This window comes from Xenopus laevis, chromosome 6L (assembly GCF_017654675.1).
Source record: "Xenopus laevis strain J_2021 chromosome 6L, Xenopus_laevis_v10.1, whole genome shotgun sequence".
Lineage (NCBI taxonomy): Eukaryota > Metazoa > Chordata > Amphibia > Anura > Pipidae > Xenopus > Xenopus laevis.
Window position 1 is genome coordinate 46,523,385 of NC_054381.1, and position 20,384 is coordinate 46,543,768.

The 20,384-nt window shown below is 39.3% G+C and overlaps 1 protein-coding gene across 6 annotated transcripts in view; it reads right to left on the reverse strand.

The window, feature by feature from the left end:
• Positions 1–4,944: 4,944 nt before the first annotated feature.
• The window catches only part of satb1.L (SATB homeobox 1 L homeolog), a 124,201-nt gene continuing 108,761 nt past the window's right edge, over positions 4,945–20,384 (reverse strand). For 5 of the 6 annotated variants that reach the window (XM_018267438.2, XM_018267439.2, XM_018267437.2 and 2 more), the window contains 2 exons: positions 8,894–9,097; positions 4,945–6,582 (listed from right to left, as the gene is read on the reverse strand). In XM_018267438.2, coding sequence (XP_018122927.1) covers positions 6,115–6,582; positions 8,894–9,097 — 672 coding nt within the window. In that variant the 3' untranslated portion in view covers positions 4,945–6,114. The remainder of the gene's footprint in view (positions 6,583–8,893; positions 9,098–20,384) is intronic. The other variant, XM_018267440.2, reaches the window with a different exon arrangement.

Genomic DNA, 20,384 nt, shown 5'->3' on the forward strand with positions numbered 1-20,384 from the left:
GATCTGAATATTAAAAAAATAAAACGCTGAACAAGCTGAAAACAATACAAAACCTCTAAAAATTAAAGTTTTTTTGAACAACTACTAGCAAAAAAAAAATCTGAAAACCACTAAAAGTCTGAATGGCTAAAAAAAAGGTCCACTTGGATCTGCGCAGTTCCCATTGACTTTGATATACCTCGACTGCTTTTACTTGCCAAAGTTTTGTATTAGAATTTTTAGTGATTTTTACACTTTAAAAATATCTCATTTTTAGAGTTTTCTTGGTGTATAGAACTTCACTGAAGGCATCAACATTTTTATTCTCACTCCTAAACACTATTATATCTGCTCTTGAAGTTTGGGCTTCATAACAATGAGATGATTCATGTAGCTGTAATAGGGATGATTCTCACCGGAGAATCTTCTTGCATCTGTAGTTTAGTTTGGGATGCCTACTCAGGAAAGCAGAAGAGTCACTTTTTAGTGTAAGACTCGCATTAAAAATCTGATGGTGGAAAGGTTAGAAAATGAAAACCCAACTTGCAGCACCTCCACTGCAGAACATTTGCTATTCTTTTGTAAATGTAGATCAGCGACAGGTCTGGACTGGGATTCAAAATAGGCCCTGATATTTCAAATACACGGAGGCCCCTCCAGCCCACTAAATAATGGCTTTCTGTGGCATCTTACAGCAGCCCCTCTGGCATTTTCCAGAACCCACAGATTGCCAGTCTGGGCCTGATCAACAAGAGAAATTCTGCACATAAATGTTGTGGTTACAACATCTGGCTAATTTGGTAACATAGTAAGTAAAGCAGTACTGTAATGAAGGGAATGGGTTTGCTAAATGAAAAAAAACATGCTGTTTTTTTTGTAATAACATAGGGGCAGATTTACTAAAGGGCAAAGTGACTAACGCTGGTCGACAATTCGCCAGCGTTACCGCTTTCAGGCACTTTGCCGATTTACTAATGGACACAGGAGTAACTTCGCTAGCAAAAGAGACAGACACTAGTGGTCATTCGCACTCTATCGGCAGGCGAATTTTCGCTCTGGCGAATGGACATTGCTCAGCAAATTCACTAAGATGCGGATTTTATTGAACGCCTAGTTCAGTAAAAGTGCATAGATCTTCCTCAATCTTCTGTTACTCAATCATATTTTCACTGGGAAAAGTTTCTCCCAAAAAAACGCTGTGTCTTTTCCTTTTTTGAGAGTGATAGCCTGCAAAAGTTCTTACATTTTTTTTTGGGTAACCGGGTTCCCCTATACATTTTCTAACATATGGAACATAAACTATACACTGGGCTCATTTGTAGGGCATTATAACAACTCTATTTTATTTATTAAGGTTCCCTGGACTTGTGTAATGTAATGTATTTGCTGCAAAATATACGTCTGTTCAACTTTATAATTTCCCGCCGTATACAAATAAGCCTGAGCAAAGACCTCTAATGAAGTTGCGCTAGGCATAATTGAACACTAGCGCACCTTCGCTTTGATTGTGCGAAGTAACGCTAGCGAAAATTCGCCAGCATCCGGCGCCCTGGACGCAACTTGGCATTTTAGTAAATTAGCGTTGTCTGAGTGAATTTTCGTCTGGCAAAGTGTTGAGATGGCTGTGAAGCCATCCCTGGCAAATTTTTGCCAATTAGCAAATTGACCCCATAGCTATCCTCATGATTTATGTTTTTATCTGTCCTACATCTCTTTATATATATCACATCTCCATTTTACCAATATGCATTGGTTTGTGGTAAAGCTAATTTCCTCCGATGGCTCCACATCTAAAAATCATCAGCAGGCTCCTTGTTACATATTACCACTGTCCGTACGCTTGACAACACTTATTTTAGCACTGAGTGACCTACATGATATCCAACTGTAAGTGACCTGATTAGATATCCACTGTGAGGAATCCTGGGATTCTGTGCTGGTAATAGCACTTGCTGAATCAATATCAAACTGATGATAAGAACAGATGAGCAACTCAATAGTGTCCACAGCTGGCTTGCATTAATTATGCATTCATTGTCATTATTTGCATTAAAATGAGATTAACAATATTTTCCGCAATAGTCCTTTGCAGGAATATGTGTAGAGATAGGAGTCAATAAGCACATCCTAATTACCAACTAATTGCAGCCCAATCTGTACCCATAAACTAAGCTGGATCAGTCTTAACTCCAAGAAGATGTTATTTTAGGATTTTCGGGTTCCAGCCACCCGTTTTGTACTACAGTTATGTAAGGCCCCATTAGCTTATTGCTATATTTTCATTTAGTGAATCTATCAGCCTGCTGTAGTTCTTGAGGGAGGACATCCATGGTGGTGCTCCACATTAGCTGATGACTGATATCTGTCTTTGCTCTTATCACTCGAGAACATCATAGTATAGCCCGTACATAGATCAATAAGCTGCTGATGGCCCATGTATAGCAGCTCAAAGGGGATCTAAACCCAAAAAATTAATCAATGTAAACTTACTCATGATGCTATTCTCAGCTCTTTTGCAATTTACATTAATATTTGATTTTCTGATGGTTTCTGAAACATGCATTTTTAGACTTCTTATACCAGGCTTTTGGTTTAACTGGGAGTCAGCAACTCTAGGGTTAACTGAATCCAAGAAGTGCATAGACAGACAACAAACAAAAAATACTGGTTATTTTTTGGGTGGAAATGTCATTAAAGAAATGGAAAAACCACCAATAAATAAAGGCTAATTGCAAATCAACATAACATTCTAGAAACTACATCTATATTAAAAAAATTATTTCCATGCGAACTGCCATTTAACAAGGCAATTTCTTTTTATAAAGTAAATTTCATCCCTGGGACACAGTCACAGTTTATAAAGGAACCCCTGCTGTACCAGTCAGAGAGAACCAGATCTGAGAAGTGTGACAGTGCTGCTTGAAAAGACTAATCAGGAAGAGATGAGAAAGGGCTGTGTTGTGCTCTGCGTTGATTGCGCATTTTTGAGCTTCAGGGAGAGCCAGTTTCTATCTCCTGCCTGTGGATACTTTGGCCACTGTTCGTTTCCCCAGGGTGAGGACAGGTCTTGCTCGTGTATCTACCACGTGGGAGAAATGTTCCTTGGGGCAGGTAGCGCTACCTGTGTACATAAGGAACATTGAACTGACCATAGTGATTTTGCATTTATCCACCCAGTGTGGGACTGTGGCATTGAGAGACTGTGTCAGGGGTTGATAGTCCACACAGGTTCCCCAGAGCAAAGTGAAATTGTGTGATTTGCTTTCAAAGTTACTAAATACAGTTTTTACATCAAATTTATATTTGTTTTATTGCAAACTGTGTGTGTTTCATTTTTTCTAGTGGAAATCCCTTGAGGTGTGCTCCTCAGTGTTCCCGAGGTGGAGGCACTGCTCTATAATTCCCTGTACTTTTCATATGCAAAAGGGATTCAGGGCCCTGGATTGCAAAGTGTTAATTGCTATTTAAAGAGACAGTAACCAAATTAGGGTTATAGACTGTTTTGCCATCAGAACTAATTCATGCAGCTCAATTACTATCAAGTACATGGTACATTTTTTTTTTTTATTCAAGGAAATAAATCTGACATAATTTAAGAACTTTGTTTAAATAAGACAGTATGGAAAATGGCATCCTGATTTTCACGAGCTTTATGGATTACAGATTTCCAGATATAGATCCCATATGGTTTTTAGTAAATAAGTGATGGGAAGCATCTCGACACATTCATATGTTGAAAACCTTTTTCAACATGAGTACAATGAGCAGGGCTTGAGCCGGACATACTTTTTGCCTATTGTTTTAATCACAAAAATATAAGCTTTTGGTTATGCCTTGAGCTAAACAGGGAAACTGAAGCTATTTAGGGTTGCCATCTTTCATGTCTGTGAAGCCCAGGCAGGGAGCGGGGCAGATGATGTATGAGGATGGGGCAATACAGTCCAAAAAACTATTTTTCTTCAGCACACCACTTACTGTTTCAGGGTGCATCCACTCCCAAGCTGCCTCCAAGTCAGCGAAATTCCTTATCTTGACTAATAGGATATGAAGCACACCATCCTCAGACTTTGTCTTTAAAACATTTTATTCCAGCGGAATTCACACACAAGCTTTCGGGGGAAAAACCTGAGGAAGGGGTTTTCCCCAGAAAGCTTGTGTGTGAATTCCGCTGGAATAAAATGTTTTAAAGGCAAAGTCTGAGGATGGTGTGCTTCATATCCTATTATTCAAGATGAGGACGGGACAATGACATTCAATGGGTTTGCTTCTAACACAAGGGGACAGGACTATGATGGGCTACGATGTGATCAGTGATTGGCTGATCACTGCTTCATTCAGTGAGAGTTCCGTCTGGATGTCCTAATCTGGTAATCCGATCAGGCAGTTTGACCAGGACAACCCATGTGAAAACTGGACAGGTGGCAAGTCTAACGCTACTCCATATTTGGTCCTTGTGAGGCACATAATTAGATTCCGCCTGCTAATAAAACAGTCACAACAAAGAGTGATCAGGGTTGTAATATGGAAGTCTAATTATCTACCTCATAAGGACAAACAAGAAGGTTCCGCACAAGAAACCATAGATGTAGTTCTAATAATCTGCAAAAAAGTATGTTCAGCACAAGCCCTATTAATTGAACTCAGGCTAAAAAAGGGGGTATACTGCTCCTTTAATTTAAAACAAAAAATGTGCTAAATATTCTACATGAGAGGCAGATATGGACTATAGATGTGTATCTCAACTAAGTTATTTGCATGTTTTACTCCAACATCACTGAGTTGAACACAATAGTCTAAATGGGGCTTTCTGGGCCAGCAACAAATCAAAATCACAGGGGGGGACAAAGTCATAACAAACGGAGAGTATGACATTTTATTTTGTTTGTCCCACATACTGCTTGCAAGAACATAACCCCAAAGTCAACTCTTCAGCTCAATATACTGTACACAGAGACAACCTTTTTCCATGTTATACCAAACAAACAGTTTTAATTGTGTAGTTACAGTCAATAACCACTCCTAGTCAGAACATCTTTGCATAAAGAAAATTGTGGAACATTTATAAAAACAGCCAGCTGTAACAAAATCACTGGTGTTTTCATAGCAATAAACTCATAAAAAAGAAATACACCTTTATACAGTAACTTTGTACAGATGTAGCTTGAAAATTGATTGTAAACCAAGGGGGAAGACACATTGCAAACATCAATTCTTTTTTTTTCACATTAATTGCATAAGTTTCTAAGGTGATCTATTTGTTTGATTTACCTAAGCTTGTTTGCATGATAGTAAAAATTGCATACCACAATAAGAGTGAAGCTTATAAGTATGAATTGCTTGAATAACATAGAGCACTTTTTATAGGCAACTCTGTAAAGCACATTTTCTCTATTTAAAACTTTTTAAGACACTTTTGTTTTACTGCCCATCAAAATACATATATAAATAGAAAAAAAAAATCAGATCTGAATGGTAACAAATAGTATCACTATTACTTATTATTATTATTAAAAAAAAATATCCTGGAGGAATAAAATAATTACAACAAGATGCAGGATCTACGGATAATTAAATGGGACTCAACCGGGTCTTATTAACGAAAAATGGTGAAAAAAAAAAATGAGTGACCTTTCGTTTCCAAAGAAAAGAGGAAATCTAAGTTACGGCAGTGCCATATAACACAAGGCATTGTTGGCATGTTATCATTTGTGACTGCAATAGAGTTCCTCTGTACTCCAAACACACAGTACTCGTATTTATAACTTTCAGAAGATCGAATGTGGGGTCGAGAACAGGAGAACAGAAAACGAAGGAAACACGAAAAGCTTCATATGCTTGTTTGTACGCTCCAGGGAAGGATTCACCTGCACTAGAATCATGCGCGTCAAGTTCATTGTGGCTTATCCAGTGAATATAACTATCAAACAATCTCTTATATAAGGAATCAGAACAGTCCATAGACAGAGTAAAACATGTATTTTCTGTTTCATTTAAGTTTTTGTTGATTTTTTTGTTTTGTTTTTTACTTTTTTTGTGCAAGTTTTTGTCTTGTCTGAAAAACGTACGCAAAAACGCTATTGACAGTACATGGGATGGAATCGTGATTGGTAATACCAGTGGAATAAAAATAATACTTTATGATAAGTCTTTCATTTCAGCAGTGATATCTGTATTTCCTTTCCCAGGGAAATCCTCTTCAAGTTTAACTGGAAACAGTGTACTAGTACTTTTGTCCTGTGTATTCTCTTCGGAATCTTTAGGCAACTCGTCGTCGTCATAATCGGCCACGTCAACTTCTAGGCCAGAATTGTCTTTCAGCTTTCCGTGGTGCTTGAGATAGTATCTCTGATTCTGGAAAAACTTAATAATGGTGTACTTGGGTAGGTCAAGCTGTGCGGACAGTGTTTGGATAGCTTCTTCATCAGGGTAAAGCCCTACATCTTGTATGAAGCTCTGCAAAATACCCAGGGCCTCAACAGAGATCTTTGTTCGTGGCCGGGATTGCTGGCGATTTTCTTCCTCGGATTCAGCTGGAGATGCAACTGTGGGCTGTCTTGGGGGTAGCCTGGGACCAGGAGGCTGTGGTTGTTGTTGTTGCTGCTGCTGTAAGAAAAAGAAACCCACAAAATATTTAAATCTTTTAACAGCCTCGCTTTGAAGGGATACTGTCACAGTACACATTAGTATGGCGCCAGCAGACTTCTGCACTGAAATCAGTTTTTCAAAAGCGCAAACAGATTTTTCTACATTTGATTTTGAAATCTGGCATGTTGTCAGTTTTCCAGGTGCCCTTAAGTCATATGACTTGTGCTCTGATAAACCTGAGTCACTCTTTACTGCTGCACTGTAAATTGGAGTGATCTCATTCACCTCTCTTTCCCCCACCCCTAGTCAGCAGAACAATGGAAATGTAACAAGATCCCTGGGAATGTAACAAGCTCCCTAACACAATACAACAGCTTCCTGGTAGATATAAGAACAGCACTCAATAGTAAAAGTCCCACTGCAACTCCTTCAGTTACATTGAGTAGGAGAAACAATAGCTTATCTGAAAGCAGTTCCATTATGAAGTACTGGCTCTTTCTGAAAACACATGACCAGGCAAAATGACCTGAGATGGCTGCCTACACACCAATATAACAACTAAAAAAAATTGATTCAGGAATTACATTTTTTAAATGGAAGAGTGAATTATTTGCAGTGACCAACTTGGTAATTTAGAATCCCTTTAATCACAGTTTCTCTAAGCTATTAAAGGGGTGGTTCACCTTTAAGTTAACTTTAGTATGTTATAGAAAGGCCAATTCTACACAACCTTTCAATTGGTGTTCATTATTTATTGTTTTTTAATTATTTGCCCTTTTCTTCTGACTCTTTCCAGCTTTCAAATGGGGGTCACTGACCAAATCTAAAAAAACGAATGCTTTATAGGGCTACATATGTATTGTTATTGCTCATCTTTCTATTCAGGCCTCTTCTATTCATATTCAATTCTCTTATTCAAATCAATGCTCGGTTGCTAGGGTAATTTGGACCCTAACAACCAGATTGCTGAAACTGCAAACTGAAGAGCTGCTGAATAAAAAGCGAAATAACTTAAAAAAGCACAGATAATGCTTCAGATTGAGAGCCCTTCATACTTACAACTACAGAAAAGACACTGGGGCTCTTTTATCAACCCTGGGCAAATTTGCCCATGGGCAGTTACCCTTAGCAACCAATCAGTGAATAGCTTTTTAAAGCCAGCTGCAAGTAGAACAATGAATGCAGCAATTTGATTGGTTGCCATGGGTTACTGCCCATGGGCAAATTTGCCCAGTGTTGATAAATGACCCCCACTGAATATCTAATCACTACTCCCTCTCTCTCTCATTTCAACTTCCACATGCCCCAGTTTATAAAACAACTGCTAAAGTGCCCCTAATTGCAAAGGATTAATAGAAGGAACAAAATCTATGTATGTTGCATAAATTAACTTGGGTGCAATTTCACAATGTGAGTGTAAAACCCAATACATCTTGAGATGCACACACACCTATTAATACACTTAACAGTTCGCACATATTTTCTAAAATCTGTTATGATGTTATATTTCTGAATAAAGATGAAACAAAGTGATAAAACATTGGAATTGCATAGATGTTCCATACTTTTCACAAAAAGAAAACAAATAAAATGAATGCCTTTGTGACTGTGCAGCATCCCCTAGTAGTAATGATCCATTCATATTCAATGGGTGTGCAGGCAACACAACTTGGTGTAAAAGTGTATAAAATAGGATGTGTAAGCATATGCACAGAATAAAATTCTATGCCCAGAGCTGAAGCTGCGCTCATAGCATGGGTTACTGTAATAAATATAATTTTGCTTAGCACTGAGGATGTCAGTGTTGTCTAGGACCTTTGTATGTAATTTAACATAAGAATTAAAGGAGAAGGAAAGCTACCGAAGCAGTTAATTGCCAATAGATTAGCCAGAATAGTGCAAGCTATAAGACTATATTTATTCTGCATAATACTTTACATACCTGAATAAACAACTCTAGAATCTCTCTGTGTTTGTTTAGGATAGCAGCTGCCATATTAGCTTGCTGTGACATCACTTCCTGCCTGAGTCTCTCCCTGCTGCTCATAGCTCTGGGCTCAGATTACAGCAGGGAGGGGAGCAAACTGAGCATGCTCAAGTCGTAGCCCTGGAGGTTGATGCTGAAAACAGGAAGTCTGATACAGAAGCCCTTGTGTACACAATAGAAGGAAAGAAATGCTGTGTTTATTTTGACAGGGGACTCAGAGCAACATTACTTTGAGGGTTTACTGGTATATTTATAAAGGCCTTTCTGATAAAGCTTACTTAGTTTTAGCCTTTCCTTCTCCTTTAAGAATATAAGCAGCTGGAACACCTGTTTTTTACCTACCTGAATCTGTTCAGCAGAAACATGGATCACATGAGATGGCCTTTCACTGTGCTGATGAACCGCATTACTCTCTTGCTCATAAATCACATCTCTTTCTGGTTGGGGAAGACTAAGGAACCTTCGTATCATTGAAAGGTTTTCCCATAGAGTCCTGTTTTCTGGGGAAGGGTCTTCTTTCCACCGTAATAGTTCACACAGCCAGCCCTAAAAAAAAAAAAAAAAAAAAAAAAAAAAAGTATGTTACGATTTCTGGAAAAAAACAAATTCACCAAAACTGCTGTTAAGCGAAGTCATGCAGATATTTGAGACATTTCACTGGAGTATGAATTTTACATACATAGCATTCTATATAGTAACAGACATAGCAAGCTCATAACAAGGTTATATAGTTTTGGTGTGTCAGTCATTCAACAACATATAGTCCTATGAATTCTTAACACTGGCTTTCAACTGTATCTAGGAGAGCAGACAATCCCCCATTTCTTGCCCTAACTGTTATTGATGCCACTGCTGGGAGAATCAGCCTCAGCTGGAAACAACTGCCGTAGAGGCACATCAATGGAACTTAAAGGAAAACTATACCCAATGTAGGTCTCTATAAAAATAAACTGCATAAAACATCTCCTATGTAAAACCATGTGTGTGCCATTGAGTAATCATAAATAGAAAATTGCCATTTGCAAAATAAGGGCCGCCCCCTGGGATCGTACAATTCACTGTGCACACAAACATACCAACAAACCATACTTGTTGGGTCACATGAGCAAATTAACAGACAGAGTTGTGTCTTTTGCTTCCACACTTCTTCCTGTTACAGTTAGAGTTGCAGTATTTCTGGTCAGGTGATCTCTGAGGCAGCACACAGACCATCACAAAATAGTGGTTCAAGGCAAGAGATGTAAAAGGGCAAGATTTACTTAAAATATATAAACCAGTTTGATAAGATTCTTTTAATATGCCACTTAATATGATATAAACTATCCGTTGCTTAAATAATTATTTTGGGGGTACAGTTTTACTTTAAAACACTTATTTGTAGTACACACTTTTGTTCTAAAAAAGTGTCTAAAAATTAACGGATGTTCACCACTTTTACTATGATGCAGAGAGTGTTATTCTGAGACAATTTGCAATTGGTTTTCTTTCTTTATTACTTGTGGTTTTTAAGTTATTTAGCTTTTTATTCAGCAGCCATCAGATCCCTGACCAATAATCCCACGATAATCATCCGACCAGCAGACAAGGGCGGAGGGGTAGTTATCCTTAACTATTCAGACTATAGATCCGAAATTCTTGGATAACTCAGCGATCCCAACATCTACACCAAGCTGGATTCTGATCCGACCCCTAGGTTCAAGAAAAAGATTGATTCAACTTTGCACGCTGCTCTCACACAAGGATTCATCTCTGAGTCCACACACTCATTTCTTGTCACTGACCATCCTGTCACACCGATTCTGTACACCTTGCCCTGTACACCTTACAACCCCTGGCGATCTATGTGGACTACTACCTACAACCTTTAGTTCAAACTACTCCTACTTATTTGAAAGACACTGGTGATCTTCTTGTAAAATTAAAGGACTGTCAACCTATACCAGCACAGACCCTTCTAGCCACCATGGACGTTACCTCTCTATACACTGTGATACCTACGGACGACGGTATTAAGACAATTCGGATGGCCCTTCAACAACATCCAGACCCTACCCGTCCCACGACTGAGTTCCTGATTGACCTATTAGAAATGAGCCTCAAGCACAATTACTTTAAATTTGAATTGAGCTACTATCTACAATTGAGTGGCACCAGTATGGGTTCCAACCTGGCACCTGCCTTTGCCAATCTCTTTATGGCACACTTTGAACAGCACTACATCAACCCCAGATATGGGCACTCAATCTATAGGCTTTGGCGCTTCATCGATGACCTGCTGGTTCTGTGGACGGGACCCACAGACCAGTTTACCAAGATGATCGAAGAATTGAATGCACTGCCCACTCCAATTAAATTTACAGCACACATTGACCCTGCTGAGATCCCTTTTCTGGATATTCTACTACTAAAACAGGGCACCGAGCTTACAACCACTATCTATCGCATTACCACGGATAGAAACACTCTGTTACATCACACATCATGCCACCCGCCACATTTACTCAGGAGCATTCCGTATTCACAGATGGTCCGCACTGTACGTAATAACACTGATTCGACACGGCTTGCTACCCAACTTGATGACCTCACTAATCGTTTTCTGCAACGTGGCTACCCTCTACATGAACTGCTTGATAGCCGCCAAAGAGCTTTGAGCCACACACAAGCTGAACTGCTCGTGTCAAATCCTAGCACCTCCAAAGGAGCACAGCCTGACAGACTCACATTCTTAACAACATATTCTCCAACTACTAAGTCCTTCACGAAGGCCATCCACAATCATTGGTCTATTGTACAGAAGGATAGAACCCTTCCACCACCTTTTAAACAACCTCCACGGATAGCCTACAAGAGAGGCAGAAACCTGAGGGACCAGCTTGTGAACACAGATCCAATACACTGCTACCAGCTCCCGGCGCCCACAACTTGGCTTTCTAACTCCAAGTTGGGGTGCTATAGATGCACAGATTGCACCACTTGCAGACAACTGCTGACTGGACCCACATTCTTCCACCCACACTCAGGAAAACAGATTGCAATCAGGCATAGACTTACTTGCACTTCCAAATATATTATCTATATCCTGAAATGTCCCTGCGGACTCATATATGTGGGTAAAACAATCACCAACTTCAGGGATAGAATGGCAAACCACAGATCAACGATTAGGGCAGCAATCAGCAGAGGAAGTGGAGACACCCCTGTGGCACAGCACTTTGTGGAATGCAAACACACATTGGCGTCCCTGAGGAGCATGATAATTGACTGCGTCCCCACACCCCCCAGAGGTGGGGATCGAGAAAGACTTCTGTTACAAGCTGAACTTAAATGGATCCACCGTCTAGACACACTGAGCCCCCGTGGTCTCAATGAACTCATCTCGTATGCTCCATTTTTTTAAAAAGTTGTATATCCTGCATGTTGGAGCAGCGATTTGCATAGTACAACTAATATGTTTTTTTCCCCGACAAAGTAGTGAATGTCTCTCTCCATCCTTTGCTCTAATACAGCAGATGATATAGTGCCATCATGGCCTCGCTATAAGCGGCAGTACCCCTATTCGATCAGGGCACACTCTATAATAATTTACACACACATGTGAAATGGCGGACTATTGGGAGTTCCTGCTTGATTACAGCAGGGTGGCTGACCATGCCTAACACCTCAGTGTGTACTGACAGCTTGTCATTATAAGGCCCAGTACCTTGCCTTTATTGTATATTTATTGAACAAAAAAGTCTATCTACGAATTACTGTCTTTTGTAGTTTTATCTCTACTTTGACAAACTCAGCCTGAGTATACCAGGAAGGTGATTGGTGGCCTGTCTCGTCCCTCTATTCTACGTTTATGTAGCCATTAAGCTCCATGTTATTCATGTTTGTGCCTTTATTTACAGAGTAGCTGGAGACATGGGTTGCCAAGCATGGATACCATAGCAACGTCGTCCTCCACTCTGGGCCATACACAGCGCCACCTACAGTCATCTGATTGTACTGCACAACCAGCACGATAGATGTGAACTGCCTACAGTGTACCGTATGTATGCGGAGAACACACGATATCGCCATGCGCTGTGGAGGTTACCACAGGATCGCTTCTTAACGATCCTGTCTACAAGCTACAGCATGCACTACCTAAACGGTACTTGGAGTCATGGCGCCATAACGAACACTACTATGAAGCGCCTCGTGACAGGTACAGTGTGAACGATCGGTGAACACACGGAGGAACATGGGGTCGCCAACAAGATCGATTCAACAGCAGGCTAGTAAATTCTTGCCCTTCTTTTGATATGGTATATGGCTATTAGACTTTAATGTAAAGCGCACTCTGTGGACTATCGGAGGCAGCTACATGTTATCTTGAATGAACTTTGGTGCTGATCGCTTTACATTGTTGCAAGCTAGCAGATATTAGAAAATTTGTTACTGTAACTAAACGTACACGGCTACATACGCTGCACAACCTGCTATGTTATTGTGTTACTGTGTCTCCATTATTTATGTTTCTTATTGTTTTCTGTTCTTGTTTTGATATTATATTAACCTTTTACTTAATACCTTCCCCCACAAACGTCACTGTGACGTCACTGCCCCTACTTCCCGCCATTATGGGTTTAAATAGGTTGGTGTTTGTGTGCCGTTTCACTTTGAGAAAGGCTTGAGTGCAAGCCGAAACGTCAGTTATTCTACTTTCTGAATAAACACTTTTTTGATGTGATAAGACCTGAGAGTGCAAGCTTTTTCATATTTGCATTATCCGGAATCCCGATATCCAGCTCCAAATTACAGGATGCCCACCTCCCATAGACTCCATTTCAAAATAATTTTCTTTTTCTCTGTGATAATAAAACTGTACCTTATACTTGATCCCAACTAAGATATAACCCTTATTGGAGGCAAAACCAGTCTATTGGGTTTATTTAATGTTTTAAATGATTTTTTAGTAGCTTTAATCTATGGAGATCCAAATTATCCTGTTATCCAGAAAGTCGCAGGTCCCAAGCCTTCTGGATAACAGGTGTGTGTGTGTGTGTGTGTGTGTGTGTGTGTACACACACACACATATAATTCATAATCTTCCATTAGAAAGATGGAAAGGTGACGATTCAAATGAAACAGTGCCCTCTGATACTCATGTAATAAATGGCAGATGGTGAGACTGCAGTTTCTATACAAGATTTAGACAAAAAAAAATGCAATAAGAAGGCAAGAAAGACAAGTAAATTATTTGAACTTCAGGATGTCACTGATTTCCAACTGTCAAAGTTTTATTTGACACCTTCTGTTCTAAACGCTGCTGCTATTCAAATTTGTGCCTTTAGTCCATGCCAGTAACCTTGCCCCCCTCCTTTAGTTGGATTGGAGGAGTGAGATGCATATGAACTGAAAATGCCATGCAGATGAATGCTGGGCTGTGTTCAAACCTGCTGTATACAACACAAATCCTGTAAAGTTATGTATTGTAAAGGGAAATGTATTGAGAAATAAAGGTCTTAAATCCATCTGCCACACGAGAAATATTATTATGCACTGCGTTATAAACAAGTGCCATCTGCAAATGTCTTGCAACAGTAAGCAAGAAAATGCTTAACAATTCAATTCTCTTATTTAAAATATAGAAGGCAATTTTTCTCCTGTGAGAAGAACTTAGAAGTTATAAATCACAACTGCCCGCCCATGGGGAATCCAAAATCAGGTTATGGCCTGTGTAAATAAAAGGTACATGTTAAAGGCCAACAAAACCCCCAAAAGGAATATTTAAGCAACAGATAATTTATATCATATTCAGTGACATATAAAAAGAATCTTACCAAACTGGTATATATATATACACTTAAGTAAATCTTGCCCTTTTACATCTCTTGCCTTGCACCACCATTTCATGATGGTCTGTGTGCTGTCTCAGAGATCACCTGACCAGAAATACTACAACTTTAACTGTAACAGGAAGAAGTGTGGAAGCAAAAGACACAACTCTGTCTGTTAATTGGCTCATGTGACCTAACATGTATGTGTTTGTTTGGTTTGTTTGTGTGCACCGTGAATCACACGATCCGAGGGGCGGACCTTAATTTTTAAAATGGCAATTTTCTATTAATGATTACCCAATGGCACATACTACTAAAAAAGTATATGATTATGAAAATAGTTTATTTACATGAAGCAGAGTTTTACATATGAGCTGTTTTATGCAATATCTTTTTATAGAGACCTACATTGTTCGGAGGTATAGTTTTCCTTTAAGAACAAACACGTACACTATTGTATAAACAATATTACACCTATAAGTATCTAAAATATTTGTCATCATACACACTGTACTATGAATGCTTAACAGGCAAACATGCAGCTGTCAGATGCTGGTATAACAGTAACCATCCCAGCCGCATAGCACAAGAGCTGCCAGGGGCAGCTTTTCCCCCCCATTTAGTTGGAAACCCATTAACCAGATAGCTCCGAATAATGTAAGTCCATCTCCAATAGACTCCATTTTTATAAAGGATTTCCTTTTACTCTGCAATAATAAAACAGTAGTTTGTACTTGATCCAAACTAAGATATAATGAATCCTTATTGGAAGCAAAACCAGCCTATTGGGTTTATTTAATGTTTACATGATTTTACAGTAGACTTAAGGTATGAAGATCCAAATTACAGAAAGATCCAATGTCTGGAAAACTCCAGGTCCTGAACATTCTGGATAGTGCTGTGAAATATGCTGGCGCTATATTATTTTATTATTAACATGTATTTATATAGCGCCAACATATTGCGTAGCACTGTAAAGTAAATGTGATTATACAACATCACATTACACATTACATATATAGAATATATTGAGTAACAAACATCACAATCAATACAGGTACAAAAAGGTGAGGAAGGCCCTATGCATAGGCATACAGTCTAAAGGGAAGGGAGTAATACACAAGGTGTGGGAGTGGGCAAGATCGAATTAAGTGGGTGAGAAATGTGGTATTGTATGTGGTGTTGCGTTTGGTAGTTAAGCAGAGTGAGGGTAGGCTTCTCGAAAGAAGTGCGTTTTCAGAGATTTTTTGAAAGCAGAAAGGTTGGGAGAAAGTCGGACAGACCGTGGGAGAGCGTTCCAGAGGAGGGGTGCAGCCCTTGCAAAGTCTTGAATGCGAGCATGTGAGGAGTTAATGAGAGAAGAGTTGAGTAGCAGGTCAGTAGAGGAGCGTAGCAGGCGAGTGGGTGAGTATTTAGAGATGAGTTCAGAGATGTAGGGTGGGGCAGAGTTATGAAGTGCTTTGAAAGTCAGTGTCATTAATTTGAATTTGATTCTGAAAGGTAACGGAAGCCAGTGCAGGGATTGATAGAATGGCGAGGCAGAGGAGGAGCGGTTGCTGAGGTGTATGAGCCTCGCAGCAGTGTTCATTATGGACTGGAGAGGTGACAGTCTCTGGAGGGGGAGGCCAATTAAAAGAGAGTTACAGTAGTCTAGACGCGATATGATGAGAGAGTGAATAAGAATTTTGGCAGCGTCTTGGGTGATAAATGATCGTATTTTGGATATGTTCCTTAGGTGGAAGTGACATGATTTAATAAGTGACTGGATATGAGGAGTGAATGACAGGGCAGAATCTAGGATAACCCAAGGCACCGGGCCTGGGAGAGGGGGTGATAGTGGAATTGTTAACTATGATGGATACTTCGGGGATGCTACTGGTGTTAGTTGGAGGAAAGAGAACCATTTCAGATTTAGAGAGGTTTAATTTAAGGTAGCGTTGCGACATCCAGGTAGAGATAGCGGACAGGCAGGAGGAGACGCGAGTTAGGAGTTCTGGGTTGAGATCAGGAGATGAGAGATAGATCTGAGTATCGTCAGCATAGAGGTGGTAGTGGAAACCATACGAATTTATTAATTTGCCAAGGGAGGAAGTATAGAGGGAGAATAGTAATGGTCCCAGGACAGAGCCTTGGGGAACTCCAACAGAAAGAGGTAGGGGAGAAGATGATACTCCATTGTAGGAGACACTGAAGGAACGATTGGTGATGTAAGAAGAGAACCAGGACAGAGCTGTGTCACGAAGGCCAAGCGACTGGAGGAGGAGAGGGTGATCTACAGTGTCAAATGCGGCTGAGAGATCAAGCAGTATTAGTAGTGAGAAATGATTGTTGGCTTTAGCGGTTAAAAGGTCATTAGTTAGTCGAGTCAGGGCAGTTTCCGTGGAGTGTTGTGGCTTAAAACCAGATTGTAGGGGGTCCAGCAGGTTATTGTCAGAGAGGAATGAGGTTAGTCGGTTGTAGACTAGGCGCTCAAGTAGTTTAGAGATGAAAGGTAGCAGAGAGATAGTAAGCCTCTCTCTTTCGATTTCATTTTTCTGATACAAGCAGCTGAACTTCAAATCTTTTAGCTACTTCTGTGTTAAGTTCCACCCCCTGAGCTCTCTTTCTCCAACTATGGAGACATCAAAAACGTGCCTACTGGGCATACTCACTACCACTGCTTAAAGTCTCCATACTCAGAGAGAGAGGAGGAGAGCTCAGGAGGTAGAGCTTCATGGTAGACAAGGAAGTAGCTAAAAGAGCTGCAGTTCAGCTGCTTGTATCACCCTTTTCCTCTAAATATACTGACCAGAGCCAAGGTAGCGGGATGGTGACATCACGGGGGAAGAAGTGGGATGTTTCAGGGATGGGAGTGGACATTTCAGGAGGCGTAGAATTTGCATGTCAATGTCTGGGGGGAGTTCCTGCTCCTGAGACTTTTTACATACAAACGTGTTTTGTACCCTCTGGTACTTCATTATAGGCAAATTGTTGATTGTTTGGGGTTTTTTGCCTATGATGAAGTAATAACGTGTAAGGCAGATTATCATGGGGTTTATATGTAAAATATTTTTTACATTTGTAATATATGTTAAACTTTTAATTAAAATTTGGGTTACATTCTTCTGTTTATTGTGACTTATGTCCTTGGAACTGGGGATAGAATCCCATTTATTCTGACCCTAGCTTTGACTGGCCACGTGTATAATTTTGTGGGATAATTTTGCATAGTTTTAAAACTAAAGTCTTATTTTTCTTATCTAGTCTGATTAGGAGATACACCCAGAACATAACAGGTGAAGCATCATAGTAACCTTTATATTGCATTTACTGTGGCACCAAGGGTGGAGCTGCTATATTTAATAAGATCATTAAATTCAATTGCTTCCCCTTTTCATTGTTTCTATAAACTTCTTTAAATCTCCTCTTTAAATTATAGGGATTTGTTATAGGGTGGAGCATGCACAATAAGCATTAATAAAGGTGTGTCTGTATAAATAAACGTATATCCTCTTTTTAGGGAATTCTGTAAGGGCTGTCTCAATAAACAACAAACAGAAAACGTAAAAGTAACATGTTGTGAAGGAATAAGCTATTCTTATTCTTTAGAGCTGCTTTTATGTTTGGGCATATAAAGCTTGAATGCATTCTGTGCTCAGTAAATGATGTTTGATGGGATTAAACAGGTTAACTGTACAGTCTCAATACTGACACTACAATGCACTAAGCAGTCTAATACTCTAATGTATAGAAGTCATTTTTGGTCTAAGCATGCTGGTTTTTTTTTTTTGTTTTTTTTTTTTTAGAGTTTTTCAATTATGCAGGAATAATTAAAAAAATAAATGAAAACCAATTGCAAATTGTCTCAGAATATAACTCTCTGCATCATATTAAAGGGGCAGATTTATCAAGGGTCGATTAGGAAATTCGAATTTTAGAGTTTCAAACTTCACACATTATAATTTTAATCCCCCTATTCGAATGTAAATTAGAATGTGAGATTTACACACCTCAACCATGGAAACAGTCCTAATTTGAATATTCGTCACCTAAAACTTGCCAAGTTCATGTACAAGTCAATGGTAGAGGTTTGTTAAGCCATTTGGAGATGTTAATAGCATTCCTGACATTTGAGGGTTTTTTTCGAGAAAAATTCGATTCATATGAATCGAATATGATTCGAATTTCTGGGTCAGATACATTCCATTGAATATTAGACATTCACATTTTTTCTTAAATAACCTCCCAGTTGAACTGTGAGTATATTCGAATTAAAAAAAAATTCAACCTTTGATAAATGGGCCTCTAAAAGTTAACTCAAAGGTGAAACAACGCCTTTAACAAGGACACTCTCTCTTTGGCAAAAAATATGTTTTTTAAATAAATTAAATTGCTATTTTTTTTTCTTGTTTGTTTTTTTTCTCTTGTTTTTAATCTATATTAAGTATATTAGTAACATGGGAAGGCACTAACCGAAAAGTTTGATTCACTTTATGCCTAAAACAGATTGCACAAATACACCTGGTGGTTAAACCCCACATTTATGGGCAATCTGCATTTAGTAAGGGCTCTTACACACAGGCGGTTTTTTGTGCGCTCCCCTGCATTACACTTTCTTCCGTTCAGCCACAGGGGAGCACAGGAGTAGACGCACTCAATTATTTTGAAGGGGGATGTACTCACACAGACGCATGTACCCGTAAGTGCCAAATGCAGATGGGACGCTGCATTCGTCGCATACATGTGTCATTTATAAGAATTTACAATGAATCCATGCTTCTTGCTGCCCAAGTCCTGCGTGGAACCAATTTCTAAGACATGGACCCGACCCGCAGCCCACGACCCGAACCCGCATATTTACCCACTTTGACCGCTACCTGACGGACCTGCAACTGCCTTATCCGCAACCTGACCCGCAACCCACCGACCACCACCACACAGGAAGTGATGGTGCTGCAAACTGGAAGTGACATCATCAAAAGTGGGCGGGACAGAAACAATTTTTGTAAAACATAGACAATATTACATAAGATAAGAAATTTAGATTGAGACCCGCAACCCGACCCGCGAGTATACCCGCACCTGAAAATCCTCCCCTCATTCCGCAGGGTGCCTGATTTTTTTGTGGGTAACCGGCAGGTACCCGACCTGCTGCAGGACTCTAGCTCAAGTATTAAGATTTAGCTCCATTCCTATAAATACAAATAACATAAAAATTTAAAGTTTTATTCAAAATATTGTGAGATGGATTATTAAACAATAAAAGTAATCAAGAAAGCAAGATGAATCTCCCATCGATTTATGACCACCAGGCCAACCATACATTCTGAACTAGGTCATAATCTGGCATGCCAAATTTGCCCAAATACCAAAATCTGATTTAGTGGGTTGCGTTGGCTACAACTGCAGCACTCTAGCTCTGTGGCAGTATTTATCATGTACTACAAACTGCATCATCAGCCCAGAATGGCATATCTAAGTAATGTATGTAATAAATGTACATATACACCATTTAGAAAAACGTAATCCTTTGCATACGCAGTAACACTGTAAGAAATTGCATTATAATGGCAAAAAGGCATTGAGAGCATTTTAAATTATTTACTCGGTTAAAAGGGTAAAATTGTATTTTAAATACATCAGGTTTCATCATCTCTGCCATTTTTTTGGTGGCAAAGTGGTATTGATCTTTTCAAATGCTTAAAATTAACTATTTCCAGAAGGTCATTATTTGATTAAAGGCATTAGCGTTAAGGGCAAAAAACGATGGGCTGCCTTCTTCATCCATTTCAATCACAACATAATTTAATATGAAGTATGCCATAATGATAATGAGAAACAAAAACTGCACAATGCAGTGAATGAGATTCTTTACCTGCATATATCGCTCATTATCCTGATACAACAAAGTAAATATATTTTTCTTGATCATTCTAGTTTATTAACATTATAGGTCAGAAAAAAAATGGTGTGGGGCTCAGTAAGCAAACTTTTGTGGTTATAGGCGTGTGTGTCGCATTGGTATGGGAAAATATAATGGTCAT